The sequence below is a fragment of the Physella acuta genome, unplaced genomic scaffold (genome assembly GCF_028476545.2).
Source record: "Physella acuta isolate Inbredline_101_S28 unplaced genomic scaffold, ASM2847654v3 ptg001254l, whole genome shotgun sequence".
Lineage (NCBI taxonomy): Eukaryota > Metazoa > Mollusca > Gastropoda > Physidae > Physella > Physella acuta.
In genome coordinates this window covers 154,508-169,040 of record NW_026732769.1, presented here as the reverse complement: position 1 = coordinate 169,040, position 14,533 = coordinate 154,508, and the positions used below count along the sequence as shown (strand labels likewise).

Below are 14,533 nucleotides of genomic sequence, written 5' to 3'. Positions count from 1 at the left end.
CATCCACACCAAACCTGTGTCCACATGACATCCACACCAAACCTGTGTCCACATGACATCCACACCAAACCTGTGTCCACATGACATCCACACCAAACCTGTGTCCACATGACATCCACACCAAACCTGTGTCCACATGACATCCGCACCAAACCTGTGTCCACATGACATCCACACCAAACCTGTGTCCACATGACATCCACACCAAACCTGTGTCCACATGACATCCACACCAAATCTGTGTCCATATGACATCCACACCAAACCTGTTTCCACATGACATCCACACCAAACCTGTGTCCACATGACATCCACACCAAACCTGTGTCCACTTGACATCCACACCAAACCTGTGTCCACATGACATCCACACCAAACCTGTGTCCACATGACATCCACACCAAACCTGTGTCCACATGACATCCACACCAAATCTGTGTCCATATGACATCCACACAAAACCTGTGTCCACATGACATCCACACCAAACCTGTGTCCACATGACATCCACACCAAACCTGTGTGCACATGACATCCACACCAAACCTGTGACCACATGACATCCACACCAAACCTGTGTCCACATGACATCCACACCAAACCTGTGTCCACATGACATCCACACCAAACCTGTTTCCACATGACATCCACACCAAACCTGTGTCCACATGACATCCACACCAAACCTGTGTCCACATGACATCCACACAAAACCTGTGTCCACATGACATCCACACCAAACATGTTTCCACATGACATCCACACCAAACCTGTTTCCACATGACATCCACACCAAACCTGTGTCCACATGACATCCGCACCAAACCTGTGTCCACATGACATCCACACCAAACATGTTTCCACATGACATCCACACCAAACCTGTGTCCACATGACATCCACACCAAACCTGTGTCCATATGACATCCACACCAAACCTGTGTAGACTTGACATCCAAACCTGTCCACATGACATGAACACCAAACCTGTGACATTCACACCACAACTTGACCACACATCAACACAACTCTAAGTGGTTTATCGATATATTATTTATAAATATATTTTTCTGTAACAGTACAAAAGATGATGAAAGTGGCTATACAAACCTAATGTGTAAACAAAAGCTGAGTCAGTTTATATTTACAAAGACTGGTGTGCACAAGATGGAGGTCTCTTTACATCATTACACCAGAAACAGTTGAAATACAAATGGAAAAAAAATATTCTTATGTATAGGACATTTTTTGTTTAAATAGAAATGACATACAATAATATAAAAAGAATTAGGATAACTAAAAGCTGAAATTTTAAAAATATACACGTTTTTCTTTTAGAAATGAAAGTATATCACATACAAAATTGTTACATATTTTAACTACTACTTTTTAAAACTTTTCATGAACTCATACAAAAAGTGGGTCTTTAAATTCTAAAACCATTTTATCAGGTTTAACAGATTACAGAATTTTAACCCAATAGATCCCAAAATTTTAATTTCATAAAATTGTGAAAGTATTGAGCAATCAGTATTTTAATTCTTCAATAGAGTTCATTACAAAACAGATGTAAACAGAGATGACAATTTGCCTATAAAAGTACTAACAGTTAACAAATGTTAAAAAAATAAAATGAATTTTTTGACACAAACATGAAAAGTTAATCATTAAATCCAGATTCTCTCTGGTAACTGTATATAATAATATTTTTTTTTTAAACTACATCTGTAGACCAACAATTTTTTAAGTAAATCTTGTTCAAACATACTTTCTGACATCAATATGTGGAGCTAAGTTGGATTATGAAATACATTAGAAGTCTAATTTTCCAAAAAACTCAGAAAAATCTGGCATGTTTACACAAACAGCTACAGACACATTTTAATAAAGACTGTAGCACACATTTACATTTATCACTTATCCATCACACACAGAACCTTAAAAAATGGGATATCTGATAGTTACATTGTAAAAAGCAAAAAACAAACAAACAAAACAACATACTTTGTGTCATACAGTTTGTAGGCTGCAACAATCAATATTTCATATAAAACAACTTTTTGCATAGGATAATTCTACTTAATAAATTATTATCAATCATAAAAGATAACAGTTTTAATATGTTTGTACGGTAAGTATTTTTTAACATATTAGGAAATAAAATAATAAAAGTAAATCATCATCATTTCAAATTTTCTTCTTTTGTTTCTAAAGCCCAAAAACAGAATTGTATTTCATACAGAATGGAAATTGTATTCTAAAAACAAAATCCTGCTGCATATCAAAACAAACAAACCCAAAGTTGAGACGAGATCACAAAACTTCACCTTCATCATTCAACTAAAAGTCACCTTTACCTGGAGTGAAAAACGATGCAAAATTTTAAGTTAAAATGTACTCTAATAGTAGATTATAAGGAGGTAAGAAAAGTATGTTTTGAAATTATTTCAAACATTTATTAACATACCACATGAACTATGATAACTGTATAGTGAAGTACAGTTCTTTCAGTAAAAAAAATGAGAACTTACTGTAGAGTTGTGAGTCTCTATCATGTAGTCTTGGGTTGTTGTCATACTGTCTTCCATACACCACGGAGCTGTGGTCACCACCTGCACCACATATCATTCATGTTAGGTAAGTTTGTGGTTGATTGTTTTGTAAAACTGGTTGATTTTAATACTGGGTTTATATGGGTAAATAAAATGGAGGGTCTAACAATAAGGACCATTTTCCTTAGACCCAGCTTTTATGGCTGCTAGACCCACCTTTGTGGCTGCCATTGAGACCGTTAGACCCATCTTTATGGCTGTTAGACCCACCTTTATGGCTGCTAGACCCACCTTTATGGCTGTTAGACCCACCTTTATGGCTGTTAGACCCACCTTTATGGCTGCTAGACCCACCTTTATGGCTGTTAGACCCACCTTTATGGCTGTTAGACCCACCTTTGTGGCTGCCATTGAGACCGTTAGACCCATCTTTATGGCTGTTAGACCCACCTTTATGGCTGCTAGACCCACCTTTATGGCTGTTAGACCCACCTTTATGGCTGTTAGACCCACCTTTATGGCTGCTAGACCCACCTTTATGGCTGTTAGACCCACCTTTATGGCTGTTAGACCCACCTTTATGGCTGCTAGACCCACCTTTATGGCTGCTAGACCCACCTTTATGGCTGCTAGACCCACCTTTATGGCTGCTAGACCCACCTTTATGGCTGCTAGACCCACCTTTATGGCTGTTAGACCCACCTATATGGCTGCTAGACCCACCTATATGGCTGCTAGACCCACCTTTATGGCTGCTAGACCCACCTTTATGGCTGTTAGACCCACCTATATGGCTGCTAGACCCACCTATATGGCTGCTAGACCCACCTTTATGGCTGCTAGACCCACCTTTATGGCTGCTAGACCCACCTTTATGGCTGCTAGACCCACCTTTATGGCTGCCAGACTCACCTTTGAGACTGCCAGACCCACCTTTATGGCTGCTAGACCCACCTTTATGGCTGTTAGACCCACCTTTATGGCTGCCATTGAGACCGTTAGACCCATCTTTATGGCTGTTAGACCCACCTTTATGGCTGCTAGACCCACCTTTATGGCTGTTAGACCCACCTTTATGGCTGTTAGACCCACCTTTATGGCTGCTAGACCCACCTTTATGGCTGTTAGACCCACCTTTATGGCTGTTAGACCCACCTTTGTGGCTGCCATTGAAACCGTTAGACCCATCTTTATGGCTGTTAGACCCACCTTTATGGCTGCTAGACCCACCTTTATGGCTGTTAGACCCACCTTTATGGCTGTTAGACCCACCTTTATGGCTGCTAGACCCACCTTTATGGCTGTTAGACCCACCTTTATGGCTGTTAGACCCACCTTTGTGGCTGCCATTGAGACAGTTAGACCCATCTTTATGGCTGTTAGACCCACCTTTATGGCTGCTAGACCCACCTTTATGGCTGTTAGACCCACCTTTATGGCTGTTAGACCCACCTTTATGGCTGCTAGACCCACCTTTATGGCTGTTAGACCCACCTTTATGGCTGTTAGACCCACCTTTATGGCTGCTAGACCCACCTTTATGGCTGCTAGACCCACCTTTATGGCTGCTAGACCCACCTTTATGGCTGCTAGACCCACCTTTATGGCTGTTAGACCCACCTATATGGCTGCTAGACCCACCTATATGGCTGCTAGACCCACCTATATGGCTGCTAGACCCACCTTTATGGCTGCTAGACCCACCTTTATGGCTGCTAGACCCACCTTTATGGCTGCTAGACCCACCTTTATGGCTGCCAGACTCACCTTTGAGACTGCCAGACCCACCTTTATGGCTGCTAGACCCACCTTTATGGCTGTTAGACCCACCTTTATGGCTGCTAGACCCACCTTTACGGCTGTTAGACCCAGCTTTATGGCTGCTAGACCCACCTTTATGGCTGTTAGACCCACCTTTGAGACTGCCAGACTCACCTATATGGCTGCTAGACCCACCTTTATGGCTGCTAGAGCCACCTTTATGGCTGTTAGACCCACCTTTATGGCTGCTAGACCCACCTTTATGGCTGCTAGACCCACCTTTGAGACTGCCAGACTCACCTTTATGGCTGCTAGACCCACCTTTATGGCTGCTAGACCCACCTTAATGGCTGTTAGACCCACTTACATGGCTGCTAGACCCACCTTTATGGCTGCTAGACGCACCTTTATGGCTGCTAGACCCACCTATATGGCTGCTAGACCCACCTTTATGGCTGTTAGACCCACCTATCTGGCTGCTAGACCCACCTATCTGGCTGCTAGACCCACCTATATGGCTGCTAGACCCACCTTTATGGCTGTTAGACCCACCTATCTGGCTGCTAGACCCACCTATATGGATGCTAGACCCACCTTTATGGCTGTTAGACCCACCTATCTGGCTGCTAGACCCACCTTTATGGCTGCTAGACCCACCTTTATGGCTGTTAGATCCACCTATCTGGCTGCTAGACCCACCTATATGGCTGCTAGACCCACCTATATGGCTGCTAGACCCACCTTTATGGCTGCTAGACCCACCTTTATGGCTGCTAGACCCACCTATATGGCTGCCAGACCCACCTTTATGGCTGCTAGACCCACCTTTATGGCTGCTAGACCCACCTATATGGATGCTAGACCCACCTTTATGGCTGCTAGACCCACCTTTATGGCTGCTAGACCCACCTTTATGGCTGCTAGACCCACCTTTATGGCTGTTAGATCCACCTATCTGGCTGCTAGACCCACCTTTATGGCTGTTAGACCCACCTTTATGGCTGTTAGACCCACCTTTATGGCTGCTAGACCCACCTTTATGGCTATAAGACCCACCTTTATGGCTGCTAGACCCACCTTTATGGCTACTAGACCCACCTTTATGGCTGATAGACCCACCTTTATGGCTGCTAGACCCACCTTTATAGCTGCTAGACCCACCTTTATGGCTGCTAGACCCACCTTTATGGCTGCCATTGAGATGACTCCTGGTGTCCGCCTGCTCCTCCTCCACCTCTATCATGGCGTTGTAGGTGTGCAGCAGGTACAACTTCCTGACCGGCACCATCACCAGCATCACTGTGGCGTTCACCAGCAGCCCAACACACACGGCAGCGTCCCGCACCTTGATGGCGCCAATGATGGACACAGAGCACCAGATGACCCAGCAGGGCACACTTAGAATCAGGATGCCAAGTATCCAGCGAGCCTCACGGTGGTTCTTGCTCCTGGGGGTAGTCAACATTTATTATATCATGTACACAGCTTGTTTTATAGCACGATTTCATGGACTGAACTACATCCAAAAATGACAACTACCTTACATAAAAACAACTCACTCACATGTATGTGTATATATCAGAGAGGCAACTAAAAGTTTGTGAATCTCTGCTGTAGTGCATACTTACGATGAGTATGATAAGAGGCCAACAATGAGAGAGAAGAATATGATGACCATGATGTAGACAAGAGAGAGCACCAGGCCTTCATCATAGAAGTCATCAGGTGAGCAGCGAGGCCAGTACTGGTTGTTGTAGAAGATTCTGGTCACTGTGGGGGGTTCCAGGATCAGCCACTCTGTGTTGATGATCACCTAGGGACAGAAGCACTTTCTATACAATCTAATGACACAAGCACTTTCTACACAATCTTATGCCACAAGCATTTTGTACACAATCTATCCACACACGTTTTGTACACAATCATGAGTATGTCTATACTGAATCCCGACCATGTATATGGGGTCATCCATAAATGTTACACCACTTCTCCCACACTATAGGCACAAATAGCAGACCACATCAGCCATGTCACAAATCCCCCCCCCCCTCACTTACACGCAGACCAAATACCCACAATTCAAAAGAAAATTAACTTGTTTGTCATCAATTTTGTCCTTTAAAAAATTCGGACAAGTACAAATTCTGGCTAAATTGTTTTTGCAATAATACAAGTACAAAGTCAGGCCAAATTGTTTGTACCTGTACAAGTAAAAAAGCCTAACATTTCTTACATGTACCAGGACAAAGTCTGGTCGAATTGTACCTGTACAAGTAAAAAAGCCTAACATTTCTTACTTGTACCAGGACAAAGTCTGGTCGAATTGTACCTGTACAAGTAAAAAAGCCTAACATTTCTTACCTGTACTAGGACAAAGTCTGGTCGAATTGTACCTGTACAAGTAAAAAAGCCTAACATTTCTTACATGTACCAGGACAAAGTCTGGTCGAATTGTACCTGTACAAGTAAAAAAGCCTAACATTTCTTACCTGTAAAAGTACAAAGTCTGCTCAAATTGTACCTGTACAAGTAAAAAAGCCTAACATTTCTTACCTGTAAAAGTACAAAGTCTGCTCAAATTGTACCTGTACAAGTAAAAAAGCCTAACATTTCTTACCTGTAAAAGTACAAAGTCTGCTCAAATTGTACCTGTACAAGTAAAAAAGCCTAACATTTCTTACCTGTACTAGGACAAAGTCTGGTCAAATTGTACCTGTACAAGTAAAAAAGCCTAACATTTCTTACCTGTACCAGGACAAAGTCTGGTCAAATTGTACCTGTACAAGTAAAAAAGCCTAACATTTCTTACCTGTACCAGGACAAAGTCTGGTCAAATTGTACCTGTACAAGTAAAAAAGCCTAACATTTCTTACCTGTACCAGGACAAAGTCAGGTCAAATTGTACCTGTACAAGTAAAAAAGCCTAACATTTCTTACTTGTACCAGGAGAAAGTCTGGTCAAATTGTACCTGTACAAGTAAAAAAGCCTAACATTTCTTACCTGTACCAGGACAAAGAAGACAGTGACCAGGAAAAGGCCAACCGGGCGACCCAGTTTGCTGTACTTGGCACTGTATGTGTCATCTTTCCCCCGCACCCTCCAGCAGTCTACCAGCTTGACCATAAGGGCTGAGTACACTATAGCGTAGACCAGACCTAGGCCGAACCTCCTCAGTCCACACATTCTCTCCTCGGCGTGTGCGATGAAGGGGAAGACCATGAGGTAGAGGAAGATGATGCCAAAGGACAGGATGTAGCCCAGGATGGAGGTGCCGCCACGCACGGGGTACATGATCAGCAGGTAGATGAAGATCCCCAGAGAGATAGCAGCACCCAGGGCAGCCAGGACGGACAGGATGATGGCCCAGGCTTGAGGGAATCTGTCTCCAATGGCTGGCACACTCTCAACTTTGACCTGTTGGTTGGTGGCGGGGTCGATGTAAATACCTCCCACCTGTTTACCAAAGGAAAGAAAATAGTTGGATCAATAAATTTAAATATCAGGTCCTGTTTAATATACACCAGTAATTGTCTCCATCTGCAGTTCAAGAGCATAAAGATACGGTTAGACTTTATTATACCTGTGTCGTCAGTTTTAGGAATTACAATATATATAGTTGTATAAAATAAATGAGCTGAACTATATTATAGAAAATCTTTAAACATTGAGTTCAACACATTGAGATCAAAATTCCAGAGAGTAAAAAAAACAACTGAGCCCATACATGAAGAGCTTGAAATGCTAAGAAAAATTTTGAGAGATAGACTGACCTTGACACTGTCAGGATCAGATATAGACACAGGCTGGTACTTCCAGCTCCTGTCACTGGTCAGCTGACATGTACACACCGTGCCTGCAGCACAGAGAGACGCAGGTACAGAGCCTCGACTATACAGGTTCCCTGCGGCGTACTGGCCTAGGTTGATGTCTAGTCCTTTTGTTGTGTACGTTCCAATCTGTCAGACATAAGGTAAAAAACATAAAGGTAGAACACCTGTTCCAACAAATGTAAATAAGGAGTAATAAACTATGTACTAGGTGTTACATGATTAAACTTTAAAAAGTAGTTTTACTTTAATACAAAAATCAGTTCTCTCACTCTATGAGCAGTTATTTAATGCTCTATTAGAGACTAAGGTATTTAATTCTTGCTAAGCCTACTCTCTTGTCAACAATGAACCTTAGAAAATGTGTTCTCAATGCTAGGAAGGAACCAGATCACTCACTTCCCTAGCAATGTAAGGGTTCGGGGGGTGGGGGGGGGGGGGGGGGGGGGCTACAGGGCTACTCACCTCCCTAGCAATGTAAGGGTTGGGGGGGGGGGGGGGGGCTACAGGGCTACTCACCTCCCTAGCAATGTAAGGGTTGGGGGGGGGGGGGGGGGGCTACAGGGCTACTCACCTCCCTAGCAATGTAAGGGTTGGGGGCTACCGGGCTAACTTGGTAGTTCTTGATTACATAACCAGCATTTCCATTTTCATTTTGGTCAAACTGGAAGAAGAAGCTCTGGTCTCCCAGTAGCTCTGGCAGCACCTGCAAGTATGACATCATACATGGTTCAAGGTCACAATATGGTACAATGTCACAGTGGGGGCTACACACATCACATCACCAGCTGCTCATACAATTGGAACGTGAACTTAACCACACATAACAGCTGTATTTAAAAGTTATAGACATTTCAATACAGACAAATCACAAAATATTCCAATGTTGAACTTCAGCATCTGTTAAATATCTGGTGAACTACGACCTTATCATGTTACCAGAAATAGCTTGGAATGTTTTTTATTCTATACTAAGCTCTGGACAGCTAAAGATAAATAAACAAGCCTTGTAAAGCTAACTACACAAGTCTTGTAAAGCTAACTACACAAGTCTTGTAAAGCTAACTACACAAGTCTTGTAAAGCTAACTACACAAGTCTTGTAAAGCTAACTACACAAGTCTTGTAAAGCTAACTACACAAGCCTTGTAAAGCTAACTACACAAGCCTTGTAAAGCTAATTAAACAAGCCTAGTAAAGTTTACTAGAATAAAAGCCTTATTGACTTACCCTAAAATAGACGCCAGATATGCCCTGGTAGATGAGGTCATTCCTGTTGGGCAGTAGCTGCAGGCAGGCAGCAATGTCCAGTGTGGCGGCCTTGCATTCATCCACCCGGGTCAGCCCAAAGGCGATGGAGTAGACGCTGATGATGACATGCAGAATGCTGGGGTCCTGGGGTATCATGGCATCTGAGATGTCCTCATCCCCGGTGCAGATCTTGGAGTACTTCATCACACTTGGCTTCTGCAATACGCAAGTACAGACAGACACATTAGTTTTAACTGTATCATAGAGATTACTATCACTATCTAATTGCTTCACAAATAAAAGTCAGTTGTTTACATAAATTCACTGAAATACTCACAGGAGAGAATAATGAATTTAGTTTCCTAATATTAAGAGGTAGTCTTGTAATCAAATTTGAAAAACTAATTGTCAAAATACTTTTATAAAGTTATACATTTCTTTTTTAAAGTAAACATTTTAAAGTATGGTAGATTGAAGTGTCTGGTAGACATTGTGTTAAAAGTATCTATTGGACAATGTGTCCAAGTGTCTAGTGGACATTGTGTTGAAGTATCTATTGGATATTGTGTTAAAAAGTCTAGTGGACATTGTGTTGACATGGACATGATGTACCTCAATGTCCAGGATATTACACTGGTGGAGGGTCTCGTAGATCTCCTGGAACCAATCAGATGGGATCTTGCTGACAGCTTTGTTCTTGTAGCTCAGGTTGTTCTTGAGGTATCTCTTGAAGTCATCCACAAAAGCAGAGCGAGGCTCAATAATGAGAGACCCAGCCAGCTACATTGGTAAGAAAGGTCAGGGTTATTTTTAAAATAAAATTTGGTTTATTCTTTATTTTTTAAAGCCTCTAAACTAAGTACATATTTTATATTTAAAAGATTATTCAAAGTTACATTGATCTGGGAAGGGAGTGGTGGGGTGTTACTGTAATACAGAAAGAGTGTTAGCTGGAGTACACCATTTGTTTACCTCCTGCTCATAGCCCAGCAGAAAGTTTGGATCAGTTGTAAAGTCATAGGGCAGGACCCAGACAAATCTGCCAGTCAAACCAAGAGACTGTGTGGCCTGCATCAGCAGTTTCAGGTGGTTGGGCTCCACAAACAGCACAACACCCCGGGCTCCAACCTGGCAACAACATTTTTTAAAAACATTTTTAGTACAAGACATTGGACATCTATACAAGAGAATCAACACACAAATTACAAGACATTGGACATCTATACAAGAGAATCAACACACAAATTACAAGACATTGGACATCTATACAAGAGAATCAACACACAAATTACAAGACATTGGACATCTATACAAGAGATTCAACACACAAATTACAAGACATTGGACATCTATACAAGAGAATCAACACACAAATTACAAGACATTGGACATCTATACAAGAGATTCAACACACAAATTACAAGACATTGGACATCTATACAAGAGATTCAACACACAAATTACAAGACATTGGACATCTATACAAGAGAATCAAAAAAAGGACTTGACATTTTTACAAGAGAATCCCCACACAAAAAACAAAACAAAGTCCTACCTGCTGACTGATTCTGTTTAATGCCAGTTCAGCGTCAGCTAGTGTAGCATTCATGGGGAGTGGCACGGCATCCCCCACACAAGCCCCAAGATCTTCTGAACTGTAAGGAGGAAATTGGTACATTTCTTAGATCATCTCATACTTCTATAACTGGTTGAGATAAAAATTGTTTGCAAAGATTTGAATCATTTGTTTTTTTTTTATTGCACCAGTTTTAAATGCATTCAGTTGCCAACTTTTAAATAATTTATTTAGTTCCATACTAGCAAATACTTCATTAGCTTATTAGCATTTACACAGGCATTCAACTAAATGATTGTGTCACAACACACACACTGAAATATAGTCTGTGAATCTGACCTGTCTAAGTGAGATGTTGGTGCTTACCTGTCAAGGAGAGACTCTTTAGCTCCCTGATATGCCAGTGAGTCTGAGTATAGGCTTACCTGTCTAGGAGAGACTCTTTAGCTCCCTGATATGCCGGGAATCTGAGTATAGGCTTACCTGTCTAGGAGAGACTCTGGTGCTTACCTGTCTAGGAGAGACTCTTTAGCTCCCTGATATGCCAGTGAGTCTGAGTACAGGACACTGAGGTAGTCCCACTTGGCCTGCTGGGCAACATTGAGGATAATCTGGGCAGTGAGTAGGTTGTCTCCCCTGGTGCGCAGGAAGTAAGGGTAGAGAATCCTGTCACTCAGCAGAGCACTGCCAGCAGTGGGAGATATACTGGTGATCTCTGGTCAGGGGGATCAATGTTAATCAGTGGACTTACATACAGCACTTGGCATGTAGTTTACATTCATATAAGACATCATTCTCAATACTATCTTAATTAATTAATTCTAATAACATTCAATAACTTAAAATAAAAATAAACATAAATTTCTGAAAAATTTCATACATGCTTAGAGCTGATAGAACTTTAGACATTTTTTTTCTTGACCATTTAAAATATTTAATTAATTAGTCAACTTAGAATATATACTAAATTGGTCTTAGAACACAAGCCACTAAAATCATAGCAAACAAAAAAAAAAGCTCATGTGTTTAACAGCTACCAAACCAGATGGAAACCAAAGTTGACTTACTCTCCTGCAGGAGCATGCTGCTGACCGGCAGCGTGTTGGAATCTTTGTCTATGACAAAAGCCACGATGGAGGCAGGGGGGATGAGGAGGCCGTAGTCGTCAGAGTCACACAGCTGGTTGCCACTGAGGACGTTGTACACATCCTGGCCAAGCCTCAAAGCCTGTGGTCAACACACAGGAGAGTTACAAAATATCAAAATAAGTGGCAGTTGTATTTTTAGAACATTAAGTAATGGATGAAACAAGTTCTAATTGTTTTCTTTATTTGTTGCCGTAATAGTCTATCTAACCAACAGAGTTTTAAATTTTTTTTTTGAAAGAAAGTAATATCTAGGAAGATAACTGCTTGGAGTAGAGGTAACCAAGACAGAAGTGAGGTAACCAAGACAGAAGTGAGGTAACCAAGACAGAAGTGAGGTAACCAAGACAGAAGTGAGGTAACCAATACAGAAGTGAGGTAACCAAGACAGAAGTGAGGTAACCAATACAGAAGTGAGGTAACCAATACAGAAGTGAGGTAACCAAGACAGAAGTGAGGTAACCAAGACAGAAGTGAGGTAACCAAGACAGAAGTGAGGTAACCAAGACAGAAGTGAGGTAACCAATACAGAAGTGAGGTAACCAAGACAGAAGTGAGGTAACCAATACAGAAGTGAGGTAACCAATACAGAAGTGAGGTAACCAAGACAGAAGTGAGGTAACCAAGACAGAAGTGAGGTAACCAAGACAGAAGTGAGGTAACCAATACAGAAGTGAGGTAACCAAGACAGAAGTGAGGTAACCAAGACAGAAGTGAGGTAACCAAGACAGAAGTGAGGTAACCAAGACAGCTTACATGAGTGCAGCTGTCTAGGGCCAAACCATCCAGCCTGATGTAGTCAGGAAGGTTCTGGTTGCTGTTGGTGTTGATGCGATCAACAGCGTAGAAAAATGCCAGCAACTTCTGAAGTTCCACACCTGGATAAACATTGAAAGTATTTTTTTAAAATAAAATCCAAGTTTCAACTTTTTTACACTGAATTTTAAAAAAATTAAATAAAAAAAGACATAAAACTATTTTTTCCTATGTGTTGATAGGATTCATTAATTTACCAGCAGTCAATAGGCAGTGTGATGGGACAGCATTAATGGACAGTAGAGAGCACACATGCTTACACTGCCAAGTTGGAACACTGGGTCCACCCAGGAAAGTAAAAGTGACTGGACAAAGTACTGACCACACTATCCCTTCACATGCTGAGGTCACAGAAACAAAAGAACTCTACTTCATCTGCTCTACGGAGCACCAGGCCAGAGTGGGAAACTTACTATACAGTGTGTAGCAGGAAAACAAAACTTACCAGTGTTGATAGCCCCACAAGCCAGTGGGTTGGTTGGGTGAGGTTGGTGGACATCCCCAATGTAAACTTACAGTGTGTAGCAGGAAAACAAAACTTACCAGTGGGTTGGTTGGGTGAGGTTGGTGTACATCCCCAATGTAAACTTACAGTGTGTAACATGAAGACAAAACTTACCAGTGTTGATAGCCCCACAAGCCAGTGGGTTGGTCGGGTGAGGTTGGTGGACATCCCCAATGTAAACTTACAGTGTGTAGCAGGAAAACAAAACTTACCAGTGTTGATAGCCCCACAAGCCAGTGGGTTGGTTGGGTGAGGTTGGTGTACATCCCCAATGTAAACCACGCTCAAGCCTCGTCCCCCGTCATCTTTTTTCATGAACCTGGATGGCAGGTCTGTTGGGAACAGGCAGACACAGTCGGCTACATTGGAATCAGTTCTTGGGGCGTCACATGAGGCGGAGAACCTGGTCTCATAGGTGATGTCCAGCTTCAGGAAATGGGTGTCATTATAGGAACCCACCTGTGGTGAATAGATACAAAAAATAAATGGAGGGTGGGGGGGTCTATATGGGTGTCATTATAGGAACCCACCTGTGGTGAACAGATACAAAAAATAAATGGGGGTGGGGTCTATATGGGTGTCATTATAGGAACCCACCTGTGGTGAACAGATACAAAAAATAAATGGGGGTGGGGTCTATATGGGTGTCATTATAGGAACCCACCTGTGGTGAACAGATACAAAAAATAAATGGGGGTGTCATGGACTTAAAGATTGATTAGAATCAGTGGCGTAGCGAGGTCGGGTGTCACCCGGTGCGGCACTTAATGGTGTCACCCCTCAGAGGCGTGCGACCCTTCCCGGGGACAAACTTTCAAACTTTCGATTTGCACCACCCCTCTCAAGTTTTTCTCTATATATTTTGCAATTTTTTGCCTTGGTGTCACCCCCCTAAATGGTGTCACCCAGTGCAGTCCGCACACCCCCCCCCCCTCGCTACACCTATGATTAGAATAGCATTTAATTGATTAGTTATGATGTCATTTTTTATTTCAAATCTACACAGAGTTATGTATTGCTAAAAGAAGAGTTGTTTGCATCCTTTGCCCATGAAGTTTAATTTTATGTTTAACATATCTTTGTTACTGTTTTTTTTTTTA

At 42.1% G+C, this 14,533-nt stretch overlaps 1 protein-coding gene across 1 annotated transcript in view; it reads right to left on the bottom strand.

The window, feature by feature from the left end:
* Positions 1 to 1,035: 1,035 nt before the first annotated feature.
* LOC131957655 (uncharacterized) overlaps positions 1,036 to 14,533 on the bottom strand; it is a 31,241-nt gene continuing 17,743 nt past the window's right edge. The window contains exons 26-40 of the mRNA XM_059322392.1: positions 13,646 to 13,892; positions 12,869 to 12,990; positions 12,035 to 12,194; positions 11,478 to 11,682; positions 10,947 to 11,046; positions 10,364 to 10,519; positions 10,004 to 10,171; positions 9,371 to 9,607; positions 8,716 to 8,847; positions 8,085 to 8,270; positions 7,315 to 7,767; positions 5,942 to 6,126; positions 5,496 to 5,761; positions 2,532 to 2,612; positions 1,036 to 2,357 (exon numbers count right to left, since the gene is read on the bottom strand). Coding sequence (XP_059178375.1) covers positions 2,341 to 2,357; positions 2,532 to 2,612; positions 5,496 to 5,761; positions 5,942 to 6,126; positions 7,315 to 7,767; positions 8,085 to 8,270; positions 8,716 to 8,847; positions 9,371 to 9,607; positions 10,004 to 10,171; positions 10,364 to 10,519; positions 10,947 to 11,046; positions 11,478 to 11,682; positions 12,035 to 12,194; positions 12,869 to 12,990; positions 13,646 to 13,892 — 2,715 coding nt within the window. The 3' untranslated portion in view covers positions 1,036 to 2,340. The remainder of the gene's footprint in view (positions 2,358 to 2,531; positions 2,613 to 5,495; positions 5,762 to 5,941; positions 6,127 to 7,314; positions 7,768 to 8,084; positions 8,271 to 8,715; positions 8,848 to 9,370; positions 9,608 to 10,003; positions 10,172 to 10,363; positions 10,520 to 10,946; positions 11,047 to 11,477; positions 11,683 to 12,034; positions 12,195 to 12,868; positions 12,991 to 13,645; positions 13,893 to 14,533) is intronic.